Raw genomic sequence first — 14,075 nt, forward strand, 5'->3', positions numbered from 1 at the left:
AGACACTATTAGGAGGTACCGAGAACTAGTCCCTTCTCTGCCCATCTTTAAAACTCCTCTTAAACCTCGTTTTTATTCTTTGCCTTTTGACTCAACATGACACTTGATTTGTGTGCTTTCTACTGTCTTCATTATTCATTTATTGTTTGTTGTATGAATTATTTTTTGCTCCACGTACGGCACTTTGCATACAGCGGCGGTTGTTTTAAAGTGCTCAATGAATGCAGTTGAGTTGAGTTTTGCCAAATAAATCCCGTTGCCTCCATCCAATCTGGTGAAAAAGAGCGCCGTGTTGTCATCTCATGTAGGTGCTGCTGCGGTCGCCTCATAGGACAGCACGTGGGGCTTCCCCCCGGCATTTCATCCAGTCACAATGACAAGGCGGAACGAGCGGCCAAGAACGACAGTCCGTCTGAGAAGTGGTCCATCAGCAAACACACTCAGCTCAGCCCCACGGATGCCTTCGGCACCATCGAGTTCCAGGGAGGAGGACATTCCAACAAAGCCATGGTGAACACACCGCACACCTGCAAGATACGCTCCATCAGCCGCTCGCCAGCCTTTTTGAAAGTCAGAGCTGTGCATCTCGGGTACTGATTACTGCAAAAGGCGACCAGTTTGATGCGCGCTTCTGAAATTTGCTAAAATTACCTTTCATTATGATATTATGATGTAAATAATGAATGGTATTAATTTATGTGAGGACACTAATGGTGTTCATAATTTCTGACAGTGATGAGGAAAAACATAAATATCATTCACAACAATTCATTTATCTTCTATCTAAATTAGACCGTAGGAGAAGCTCCCCACGAAAAAAAAAAAAAAAAACAACAACACACATTTCATATTTTGGATCACCTTTCATCATCAGAATAATTCAAGACTGGATCATCAATTAAGTAATTTGAAGATAATTACAAGTGCAACGAGTTTGTTTCGAATGACTTTTGCATCGGATTCTCACAGTCACCGTCAGTGGTAATTGTAGCCTCCATGCAGTTCACGTCGATGATTTACAGGTGAATTGGAGCTAATTTATTGGCAGGGTTGAATTATTCATGCCACGCATATGCTCGCTCGCTTGTCTGAGGATGAATTAGATAGATAAACAGATGTTTTTCATAATTCCGCTCCATGTGGCCTCCAATTTGAGCAAAAATCTGTCTCAGAACTTTGGAGCATAAAAAACATGCAACACCAGCCCCCGAGGCGGGTGTCCGTATATCAGCACGATCACTGACACGCGTCCGTCTGTCTATCAGTACGTGCGAGTGTCTTATGACACCAAGCCGGACCTGCTGCTGCATCTGATGACCAAGGAGTGGCAGCTGGAGCTACCCAAACTTCTCATCTCGGTCCACGGGGGGCTGCAGAACTTTGAATTGCAACCAAAACTCAAGCAGGTCTTTGGCAAAGGGCTCATCAAGGCTGCCATGACGACCGGAGCCTGGATCTTCACCGGAGGCGTCAATACAGGTGAACCACAACCCCATGTTGTCTTGTTTCAAAAGTCAGCCGCGCCAAATACAATGAATTATTGATTGTGAACAGGGGAGATGTGATTTGATTGTCAGTAGTGTAACTCTGTGTTGTTTTCCTTGTCGGCCCCGCCTTCACATGTAAACAAAAGGGGTCATTCGCCATGTGGGTGATGCACTGAAAGACCATGCCTCCAAGTCCAGGGGAAAGATCTGCACCATTGGTATTGCGCCCTGGGGCATCGTGGAAAATCAGGAGGATCTCGTTGGCAAAGACGTAAGTGGTGAAGCTGCAATTGGAGTTCTCATAGACTGTCGTTCCTCGACAAAGACACTGGGTGGGTTTTCTCTGGGTACTCCGGCTTCCTCCCACATTCAAAAAACATGCATGGCAGGTTAATGGAACACTCTAAATTGTCCCTAGGTGTGATTGTGAACGTGGATGGTTGTTGGTCCATGTGTGGCTAGTGATTGGTTGGCAACCTGTTCAGGGTGTCCCCTGCCTACTTCCCAAAGACAGCCGGGATGGGCTCCAGCACGACACTCGTGAGGATAAGCGGATTAGAAAATGGATGGATGTATGGATGGGTGGATACAATAAAGTGTAATTGCACATCCACTCCAGTAGGTGGCAGTGGCGCTCAGATTGTCAGAGTGTGCGCAGGCAGTCCGAATAATGTTAATAAAGTTATTCAGCAGATTTATATTTCATTTTGTTTTCTTTCATGTTAATAAGGATCAGACACTCACCACTATTTTGTTTCACTTTTCACATGGATGCTTTGCGCAGGTGGTACGTCCGTACCAGACCATGTCCAACCCGATGAGCAAGCTGACGGTTCTCAACAGTCTCCACTCACACTTCATCCTGGCTGACAACGGCACCACGGGGAAGTACGGCGCCGAGGTCAAACTACGGCGACAGTTGGAGAAACACATCTCCCTACAGAAGATCAACACACGTGAGTGTGCATGATTGACCCACTTTGCCTGAGTCATTGGCACAGTCATTGGACTCTTTCATCCCACCACCGTGCACCAATTGGGTTTGCACTCTATTGTCCTACTGCAGCTCGACGAATCAGGAGCCGATTTACGTTACACACTCACAGGATATTTTTAGCAAACTCCACGAGCCTTTTGCAATGTTCCCTTCCTTCAGGAAAGGTTTATTTTTTTTTTCTTCAGAGCTTCCTGACAGCTTAGTCGAACCCTTTCCTTAAGTGAACCCGCTTGATATTCTACATTTTCTTGTTTCTGGTACATCAAAATATTTACCAATATTAGAGACATATGGTGATTTTTCTCACTGGTATGAACAAAATGTTGGCTTGGGTTGTCTGTGAGTAATTTAGTAAAACATGTCGAGCCTGCTAGGAGACAACAGTGCGTTCCACACTGGAGTCAAAAGCTGCTGTTTTTTTAATTCTAGCATTAGAGAAGCTGGTTAGTGAGCCCCTCAATGTCTGAATTCCCACCACATCCATTTTTAGAACTAACTTCAAAGAATATCATTGTAGACCTCCACTTGGAAATATAAAACAGATGTCAAGCTTGAGACGAACACGTCGAGAATAACTTGGAGCACTGTGACGCAACTTTGCCAATTTGTTGGCTTTGTGTGTTTGTGTGCGTGACTGACAAACGACTCAAAGCATTTTAAAGCAAAAACTTGTGAGCAAAGATGTGTTGCCGCTGCAACAAACTGACATTTATTGCCTTGCTCAGATTAATTTAGCCATGCTAACATACCAGCGCTGTGGATGATTTCACACTATCCTTAAAGGTCAGTTCTATCAAGGTTTTTTTTTTTTTTTTCCAGAGTACAAGGCAGCTGTCAGCGAGGTGATTAACAAGCGATAAGATCCCCCACCGCTTTTAGTCATCCAGTTTAGCATGTTTGCTACTAGCTTATCTCATACTCAGAAAAGGGCAGCGATAGCCTATTTGTATTTTGTGCGTGTACTCTATGTACATTCTTAACGTGTAATTGCGCGGTCTTCATTTGCTAGTGAGCCCCTGTCACCTTGCATTTATCACTTTTCAATGTCCATTTAATGTCTTGGCTGCAACCCAAATGGATTATCACAAACACAAAATGCATTTCTGGCATTTTTCGCTCACGCTCTCTCACACTCTCTCAACCACCGCCGCCCGTTCCATCTTCCAATAGATTTCTCAACAGCCTCTCAGCGTATTGTTTAGAATGTGACACAGACCTGAATCGGGGGGAGCGGTGTGTGGAGCCATGATTTATTTGCCGCTCCCTCCTTTTGTTGTCAACATGCACAAAAAATACATTTGTAAATGTCAAAAGAGTTTTGCCGATATGACTCCATTAATTTCGAAGCCAAAGAGATCAATTCATTTTTAAAACAATCACCTGATGTGATGCTTACCTTTGATATGATTGTTTTTGGTGAGTATATTGTCGGATCATTTCGAAAACTAAATCTCTCCGCTTCAAGCATGTAAAGAAATGCCCTGTGGGTTAAATGGTTCGATGCACGTGGCAGACTTGCGCTCCGCTCACCTTCGAGTCACGTGACTTGTGGACTTCCCTTTGTCATCCTATGCCTGGAATCATATCAAAGGGGCTGGGAAGGCAAAGGGATGCCCAACCGTCACACAATCGCCTGACACTCCAGGCTATGGCCATGCAAAGTGCCTGATGGGATTCCGATTGTACCCTGCTTCAACTTTTTTTTTTTTTTTTTTTTTTTTTACCCGATCCAAGGAGAAACCTTAGCCTGATGGCATCTGCAGACGAGATAAGCAATACTGCTACCAAGGGTAAAGCAAGCTTATCTGTCATTCAGCATACCAGATTGTCAATCTTGTACATTTTAAGGAGGCACAATGTGCAATTTATTCACAATTTTCTCCCCAACGTTTGTCAAAAGACCCCAAGGACTGAGATGTATATCTCACCCTCTTGCTGAATTGAGGACACGGTTCTGAGGTGTAGTCCAGTCGAATGCAAATCGTCCTCTACTGATATATCGTAGCACTTCGGAAGTACCCGTGGCACCTTCAGATAGGAGTGAGCTTTTTTAGAGTTACAAACTGTGCGTCGACTTGAGCGAACGCTGCATTTCTATTTTTGCTTCCTCCGCATTCACTGTCAGGGTGAGTAGACAGCTATTTGATTCATTTGAATACCTGCCCATAAACCCACAAAATCAAGTAGCATAGGCATCAATTTTCCTCACAGCACGGCTTCCTGCAAGCATCCCGCTGTAGCCTGCAGTCCAATTAAAGAAATGAAGAAATTATAACGTTTGGCGACAATACTCCTGCAGCCTGTTTCGGGGATCACATATAATCACGTGGTGAAAGTGAGGTTGCTTCGTACAAGATTCCCTGCTTCGGGTTTTATGATGTGATTATGTCCTTCTAATCTTGCTGCTCCAACTGGCGCGTGACCATTCTGCAAGTGAAGAGAAGATAGAACGTAGCGTAAAAGTGTCCTAATGAGAACACGTTGGAGAGCAAAGTGAGAGACAAATGATAGCGACAGCATATCAATAAAATGACAGCGAGGCGAACCTGAGCACGAGCGTTGGTATGCGTCAGCCAAAAGTCAGTTGCATTTCAGTCGTGTACTTTCAAGTCAGTCAGAAGTTGAGGGGAGTCGGGAAAATGAGTACTAAAGAAAGGTCTGACAGGGTGAGCTCAAGGGGGACGAACATGAATGTCAAGCGAAAAGGAAGCATGGAACCGATCAAAAGGCATTCACTGAGATGACACGTTACCTTGAGGAATCTTCAGTGAAAAAGATTCTGCTCAAAGGCTCATCCGTTTTTTTTTCCCTCCCTTAAACTTAAGAAAACAGCATCCCGTTCACAGCGACGGCCTCACTGCCAGATCCAGTCAGAGAACATTTCACCAAGTTCAAACCGGTACGATCGAAGAACCTTGAGTGCCTGGCGCTTCTAATTTCACTTCAATGACCAGGAATATTAGAGTGACACAAGTGCTTTGTATATGCGGGGATATGTGTGTGTTTTAACTCCGAGTAACCTTCACCGGCCCTTCTCCGACAAACGGTTTCATTAATCACAGCGCACGTGTACAAAAAAAAAAAAAATGAAGTAGGCGAGGTAATTGAATCTGGAAAGGCATCAGGCCGTGCGTTGCAGATTAGCCGTGACATCATGACCTCTCCGTGGACCGGCCCGTTCGCGGAAGATTAATGCTAAGCAATGGCACTGGGAAAGTCGAGAGCCCTAAACTTTTGGGGGCGGGCTCAGCGCCGTCAACACACAACAGACAACTTTCTTTTTGCCTGTCAAGCAAAAATAAATGTGAGTAGTAAAACGAAATCCAGTGTAGTAGCATTTGAAATTGCTTGTTGGCGCCATTGTTGTTGTTGTTCAATTCAGTGGCAATTGATGTAACCCACCAATGTCAAACTCAAGGCCCGGGGGCCAGATCTGGCCCGCAAGATCATTTGATGTGGCCCGCTAAAGCAAATCAGACATGTTGACTTCTATGATGCTTGCTAAAATTTATACCAACATTTCGAATTCTCGTATGTAGTACATAAGAAAGCTGTTGTAAGTTTTCTTCTTACCAAAACCCTCATTATAGTAACTTAAACTACAGTTGAATAAACCGTTATTCTTTACTTCCTTATATGGTTTCACAGTCATAACGGCCCTCCAAGGGAACCGCTAACTATAATGTGGGCCACGACAAAAATGAGTTTGACACCCCTGATGTAAACTGACAGAATTTGCGACATATTGCGCCATTTTCTGACATGCAGACCCCGTGTAGGCAAACTGGTGATTTTTGTGAGGCTATTTTTTTGCCCTCACACCAATTTCATTTTTAGGTCACTGAAAACCGTTGAGCATTGTCTCTATCCGAATGTGTGGACACTTGCTGTCATGTATCGATCATGGTGTGGAATCAATTCCCACCAAGTGCCTTCCACACAATCAATCGTCTCACAAAATGGGGAAGCGAGCTGCTACCCGGCTTTCTGTCGTGCTTACGTTCAGTCGGGATCTCAGGTGTGCTGGAGCCTATCCCGGCCGACCTTGGGGGAAAGGCGCACCCAAAGAAAAACAACCAAGTGCCGCATACAGTCCCCCCCCCCCAGTAGTGGAGTTAAACAATTTAAAAAACTAAGGCGCATGTGATAAATGGAAGCTGCCAAGGTGTTCTGCCTTGCGGCACAGAGATATCATCGTCTGAAGTGGCTGCGCTTGGGGTGTGGGAGCCTCATCGTAGGCGCACATGAACCAGTTGAGGCACATGCTTGAATGGCGAAATGTGACACGGCGTGGAAAGAATACAAGAGCATGGCCATCAGTGTGGACTGTGGAATCGTAGACCTTTACCAAGAGAGATGAAAAGGTCAGAAGAGTCTTTGTGTATTACTCCCTCGCCATATGCCCCAGTGATAAAAGGTTAGGACTAACATAGTATGCTCTTTTATTTATTTTTTTATAACACGCAGGTGAAAGTGAGTTATGATCTTTTTGTTTAAAAGAGAAAATAATATTGCCTTTAATCTCTACACACCTCACAAGTGTTCCAGCTCCTTCAAGAGCTGATTTAATTCAACACCGAGAAGCACACTTTGTACTACTGGATGTCGGATGTCTGATGTGAGTCAAAGCAATCAGATATTCCGAACTAGCTCGAAAGGGGGCTTGCTCGCACAAGTTTTCCGTCATGTACTTTTTCACGTGCCATTATTGATCATTTTGAGGCAAGCCAGAGGGAAAGTCGTAGAAGTCAATCAATCAAAGCAACACGTTGCGGACTGCTGGAGAAAAGTGGCTCCACAAACATTGACGTTTCTACCATATACGTGGCGGTGAAAAATAGAAACCTTTATATTTGTTATTATTGTTATTATAAATTAAACAGCAAAGGTATGTTTTATTAGGATTTGTGAACACAGAGTCCCCACTCAGGGTGTGTTTATGTTTGTGTTGTCATCAATCATTCACTCAGTAGCAAGCAGTGCGTTGCGAATCCAGTGCGTGACTTAACCTCGAGCAAGAAATAAAGCAACCAGCAGACATGAGCGGGTGTAAAGAAGTCGAGCCAAAGAAAGCTAGCCAAACGTGTCTGCGTCACAACAAAACAGTCTTTGCTCAATAAATAAATACATGGCTGGATGGATGGAAGTCCTGCGCGCTAAATACTGACAAGCAAAGCGTCCTGGTTGGTCTGTCGATACTGTAACTTGCTGATGCTAGTTATTCTCGGTGGGCAATGGCAACAACTGTCAAGCGTTTTGTGACATACAGGGTGTTTATATTGCATGTATTATTTTTTTTTCATGATTGAAAACAAAAGAAATCTGTCACAATCCTGTCCTGTGTGTTTTTTCAGGGTCTGACAGGGGTGGAGGGCGTTCCCTCCAGAGCTGCACCTGTCGCTAATTTGCCTCGTTTTGCAGCTCCTTTTATAAAGCCAGCCACGGCAACAACTGGTTTTTGAATTATTTCAGACTTGCTCATGACTCTTGTTTCCAAGTGCATGATTATGCGCGACTTTTACCCTCTTAGCTTCTTGCCACGTTTTTGTATTTGTATTTTTTTATGTAAGTAGTTCTTGTTGTTATTTCTCGGTGAGTATTCTCGTGTATTTGGATTTTCTTGTCCCTTAAACGACAAGCAATTGACGCTTATCTTGTTACTTGCCTTTTGCAAGCGTTTTTGTTTCGTTTCGCTTTTTCCTTATTTGTTGCCAGCGTCTTTCGCTGTACTTTGTCGGTCCTGCGTTTCGTGAATAAATACATTTGTTCACGATTTCATCCTTGTCTTGAGTTTGTGGGATCCACTCCTTTCCGGATTATTATGGAGCCCTCTCAAAAGACGAGATGTTGAATTATGTGAGTAAATATGGAGTTATGGGCCTTCAAATGTTATGAGGCTTCCTCCCATAATGTGAGCTGATGAATTTCAGGCCAGGCTGGAGCAGAAAACGATTTCAGTCAGAAATTTTTTTTCAAAAGATGCGATTGGTTGACTGCAGTCTTAACCTCGTTTTAATAATGTTTTGATTTCAATGTTAGAAATTAATGAAAGAAAATGATTTAAGGTCATGACCAAAAGGTTTTGTGGTTAGTGAAGTTCAGTGTAATTTCATTACTCGGTGGTTTGTTTTGCGTGTGCATGGGCAAAATGCTTTTTACACTATTAAAGCTGCCGCAGCTGTGCTTCCCCCTCCTCGTTCGCCCCATGGTGGCTTTTACTTTAACGACAATTCGCTTCTCAAACCACAACATTGCCTCCGCAGTCATCAACACTACTCCAAACGTACAAACGGCAACAGAGCCGTGATCATCTTCCTTCTGCTTCTCTCTCTCTCTTTTTTCCTCCTCTCTTCCTTTTTCTGTTCTGCTGGTGTCTAATCTTGTGACGCGTCACGGCACGGTGACGTTTGAACTCTTTGAAGCGGATGAGGTCCCGAAAATATTCTCCTTATGTAACTGTCCCCGCTCGCAAGGCTGTGTGAAGCAAAACGTCACGGTGGCGGGTATGCCTCCGAAGGGCCCCCGTGTCTTTGTATGCGTGGAGAGGCTGCCTGAATTATGCAGAGCGGGGATGAGAGTGCGCGCCCGGGATGATCCGGCAATACACGGCTTTTGAATTAGAGGAGTCAAACCGGCAAAAAGAAATGGCATGTTGAACAGGACAACGCGGGGCGACGGCTTTAGGCCATAGATTGGACCGAGACCACCAAAGAGGCTTGGAACATTAGGGGGGCGGAATATTGAGCGGTCACGCCTGATGCGCCCTTCGAGGAATATTCTGTGTTATGACGAAAACTTGGAGTGAAGGGGGGAAAAAAACATGTCAGAGTGTCTATCCCCAGTGGAATTTGGACAAGCGGTGAGGTCCACTCCGGTCTGATCGCCAGCCAGTCGCAGCCTGCCTGCCATGGCAGAACCATCAACTTAATTGACGCTTGTCTTATGCAAATCTCCTCGGTCACATTCAATGCTTTGCATATTCCCCAATTGTGCGACTTGCATTTCCTCATTTGTTCTTCCCCCTCCCCGCCTTTGTTTGTGGACAGGGATTGGACAGGGCGTACCAGTGGTGGCTCTCATTGTGGAAGGAGGCCCTAATGTGATCTCCATTGTGCTGGAGTACCTCAGGGACACACCCCCAGTCCCTGTAGTGGTGTGTGACGGCAGCGGCAGAGCCTCCGACATCTTGGCATTTGGTCACAAATACTCAGAGGAGGGAGGGTACGTGCTTATATAAAAACGTCCGACTCAAAAGCACTCGCATACGGTTGCGCTATTTCATGACTTGGGCAAATAAATGAAATACATGGGGAAAAAAAAGTCTCTTCTCAACTCAGTAAACTGAAGTTCTATTCAGTTGTTTTTCAGAGAGGATAAAGAATATATGCCTGTAAATATTGTTATATTGTCTGTTTACGTGTTCAAATCTCAATTGCTTCAGGTGCTATAATTGTAACGAGTGCAACACTGATATTAGGTTGTTTTTTTTTAGCTAGCTAGCTAAGTTATGTGGGTTTGATCCAAAACTTGCAATTCCTTGTTTGTTTTATGTTTAGCTTTACAGTAAACTTCAACTGTACCCACTTGCAAAGAAGCAATTGGCAATTTTGGGGGGAAGAAATGTTTACTATCTGCCACTTGTGAAGTTTGCTGTCAGCACGAACTGCTGCTGACTGAAATTTTTGCCTACAATTCAAGAGAAAGCCATAGCTTGTCTCTCAAAAATTTGTAAGTCAGGTCATTCGTAAATTGAGGCGCCACCATACAAGCACTCCAACTCTAACTCGAGGCGAATTAGAAATAACCACCACAATAATGTGCCAATTATTTTCATCCACGTTTTTGAATCTCGTTAGATTGTGCATACTGTACAACCCCCATTTGGCATTCCGCTGAGCATGTGTAACGACGACCGTGCAAATGAATGCATTTCAGGAAAACGGTTTATTGGAATAAAAACAATTGCAGCAAATTAAAATTGTAAGTAGAAAATTGTGCTGATGGAGTACTTTGATAACGCAATATGTTTCTCATGAGACGCTATTTGCATCATCGATTTTTATAGTTTCTCACTGCGTGTCCAGGGACGCTCAGACCTAACAGAGCTGAGAGTCCCAGTCGACCTTGGTTTCACTTACGGACAACAAATCTAATTCAACCCCCACCGCCCTCTTTTGTTTCTTTTTCATTGATGCTGCTCCTCCCTGGCATCTTTTTCCCCCTCCAGCATAATTAACGAGTCGCTGAGAGACCAGTTGCTGGTGACCATCCAGAAAACCTTCACTTACAGCCGCACGCAGGCCCAACATCTGTTCATCATTCTCATGGAGTGCATGAAAAAGAAGGAGCTGGTGAGTGGCTTGACCTTGCGCACGCGCACACGTGCACGGTTCTTGTTATTTATATTTTGGACATGAACACGCGACACGCTCGAAAGCTTGACGGCAAGGACGGAGGAAAGATTCCTGAAAATGCAAGGGAGGAGATCTACTTTGATTAAATCACTCCATCATCGAGTGTGTATTCACGGTCAACAGCCCGTTAACTCTAGAAAAATAACATTGCGTTAGGCCAGATATGGTTATTAATCACATTGCCACTTATCAATTGGTTTACAAAATAAGGCAACCGTTTTACGTGGCCGTCAAGCAAACTCCCAAAAGATCGAAATGCCCTTTATTTTTTGGATGATGTTTCCCGTCGAGCTTATAACCAAAAGTCTTATTATTTATGCATGAGGTGGGCCTTCTTCCCCCTCCCATCAAATGCGATGTTATGCAAGTTGGGGGTACTCAATGAGCGCCCTGATATTTCCCATCCTGGCATGAATAATTGAGCAGAGAACAGCCCTTATATGTTTAATTCCGGTTAAATATTCACGAGGATCAACCGTGTTTCGCCGGCTTCGTGACAACAGCAACTAAGAAAGAGTCGGGGAGCAAAGTGGTCACTTAGGAGAAGAGGAGTCAAAGAAGAAAATATGTGACTTAAAAAAAAAAGCGAGAACAATGAGTTCTTGGGAGAAATGAGAGAAAAGGGGATAAAAAAAACAACAAAAAACAGATAAAGTAGCCAAAGAGGCAGTTTATTATTGGTTGGGCGGTTTTATCTGTTTAAAAATGTATGAGGAGAGAAATTTAGTGTCCAATTTCCCTCAGTTTGGGCAGTCGTACTGTAATTTGCGATTTTATTCACATAAAACATCCACCAGCTTTTCACAGTTCAATTTATACCAACCAGAATGTTTTTTTTTTTTTTTTTTTTTTGCTGACTGCCTTTATTTGGTGTTTTGGCCGCCAAAATGTGAGCTGCTCTTGGCGTGTGTGCATGTCACATTCAGCACGCCCTTTTTAAGTGAAATGATGCATATTTTCTAATCAGCTTGACTCACTGCAGCAATGATCCCCAAAGCGTCCAGCTTAGCAAGTATGAAGATGAGGGAATCCTGCACTCAGGAGGAAGATTGCTCTGCCTTTTACACGTCTCCCATCACGTCTTTTGCCCCTCCTCGCTCACTTCCTATTTCTTCATTCCTCTCGTCTCCGTTTTCCCAATCCCACCGCCTCTCAACACCGCTTCATTACTATTGCATTTGTACTCTCATTCTTTATTCTGGTCTGCTCAAAGCTGAGGGTGGACACGAGTGGTTAGGACGTCTGCCTCACAGTTCTGACGTTGTGGGTTTGAATCCCGAAATGACACCAATCTTGTTTTATTTTAGAATACAATAATTTTGCAATCATCTTAGACGTTCTAATATTAAATAATCGGTTACATTCGAAAAACAGCAACTTGAAAAATAGGTCATTTATAAAGTAACATTATCAGCGCGCAACCAGCGTAAAAATGAATTGGAAATAGTCAAACTCACCATTTATTGTGATGATGAGCATAAGCCAAAGAAAAAGCAAGACGTCAAAAACGGTTTCGATTCGGAGATACGACCAGGAGTTGCAATGTCGTGTTAGTCCTGCTTTCGCAGATAAAGTGGTCGCTCGCTATAATGCGGTTCAGCTTTCGCAGACTCGCAGACATTTTTTTTCCACCCGCATTTGTCCTAATTGACTACCTGTATTTTTTTACAGTGTAATTCTGCACGCTGTTTTCTACAGCGTGCAAACCTACGTTTCCTCCTATGCGCAGTTCACCTATCGTGGGTTATTTTTGGAATGTCCACACCACGATAAACAAGGGACCGCTGTTGTTTGCCTTTACTGTGTGACGAGGCCCGCTCGACACGAGTCCATTTTAAAGCTACTCCAAATCAAAGGGCTCAGATGTAGCAAGCATACAAACACAAAAAGTGGCCTCTGAGAACGAGTAGCCGACATCACCTTTCCTTCAAATTACATTAGCAAGCTTGCATTTTCTCACAGGTTGCCTTGTTGCAGAAGCTCTCTATTACGAGCGGGACGCACAGACACTCGGGGTGGGGGTGTCACCTTGGGGACGTGATTGGAGAAGGGGAAGAGAGAGGAAGAAACTAGGAGGGGAATGGTAAGGGGTGGCGGGGGGGGCCTATGGGAAGATTCACGGTTCGATTTGTTGGTCATGAGGATGTTGGCTGGGTGAAGGCGAGCTAAAGGTTGACACATCTGGGGGACAGGAACTAAGATGAAGATCTTCATTTATCGTGCTCTTTCTTAAATGACAATTTCATCCATCTTATGTCCTGAAGGCAGCAGAAAATCAGATGGATATGGGAATTTTGCACGGAGCTTTAATGAGCTGGGATGGTATAGGATGCTACAAATTGCCTTAACGCAGGGTACACGCCGGGGGTTCAATCGTTTAGTTGACTTAACCGGTCTGCATCGACCTTTAAAGCCTGAAGTTGACTCATCGCTAATCATGCATTTTTGGCATCCCGTTTTCCAATCGGCCACTTGACAGAGAAATTTCGACTTGCCCATCTCTTGCCATCATGGACTAAAACGCTCGGCGGAGCAGCAAGGCTCCGGTGTTCATACATCTGCGCCAGCCCGAGAGTACGTAAAAAAGTGAACTTGGCGGTTGCGGTCGACGCTGGACTTGAAATATTCATCGCGGCGCGACCAAGGGATTGGCAGCGAGGGTGCTGTCAAAACGAGGGCGATCATATTAACTCTTTCAGGGACAGCGGTTACTCATATTATCAGGGTACAGGTTATCATGATTGGTGCCTGGAAGGGTTAAAGCCAAAAATAAATATTTTGTACGCGCAGTGGCGCCTCTCTGCATTCACGCAATTACACACAAGTGATCTGTGCTCACCCTCATGAAGACCTCTAATCGATACCTTCGCATCCCATCGCACTCTCATTCCACCTGGAGAAAGACCTTTTGATTACACACCCCTGTGTGTGTGTGTGTTCGACGCACACACACGCGCATGTATTGAACTGCTTTCCTTATTAGTGATTGCCTGACACACGTCGAAGGTATTACTCCGGGCCTCACTCCTCATTTCTCACAGGGACGAGTCCGCGTGTCATCAGCATATGGTGCGCGGATGATTAATGGGCCGAGATAATAGATGGCATAAATCACCAATGAGGATGGGATGACTTTTAAAAACAGTCATGTTTGTTTGAAAATAATGGGGGGGGGGG

At 44.3% G+C, this 14,075-nt stretch overlaps 1 protein-coding gene across 20 annotated transcripts in view; it reads left to right on the forward strand.

Moving 5' to 3' along the window:
- The window catches only part of trpm3 (transient receptor potential cation channel, subfamily M, member 3), a 106,569-nt gene that overhangs the window by 57,303 nt on the left and 35,191 nt on the right, over positions 1-14,075 (forward strand). For all 20 annotated transcript variants that reach the window (XM_019885620.1, XM_019885618.1, XM_019885619.1 and 17 more), the window contains exons 3-8: positions 309-510; positions 1,266-1,479; positions 1,634-1,758; positions 2,272-2,443; positions 9,531-9,705; positions 10,712-10,835. In XM_019885620.1, coding sequence (XP_019741179.1) covers positions 309-510; positions 1,266-1,479; positions 1,634-1,758; positions 2,272-2,443; positions 9,531-9,705; positions 10,712-10,835 — 1,012 coding nt within the window. The remainder of the gene's footprint in view (positions 1-308; positions 511-1,265; positions 1,480-1,633; positions 1,759-2,271; positions 2,444-9,530; positions 9,706-10,711; positions 10,836-14,075) is intronic.

This window comes from Hippocampus comes, unplaced genomic scaffold (assembly GCF_001891065.2).
Source record: "Hippocampus comes isolate QL1 unplaced genomic scaffold, H_comes_QL1_v1.1 scaffold78, whole genome shotgun sequence".
In the NCBI taxonomy this organism is placed as follows: domain Eukaryota; kingdom Metazoa; phylum Chordata; class Actinopteri; order Syngnathiformes; family Syngnathidae; genus Hippocampus; species Hippocampus comes.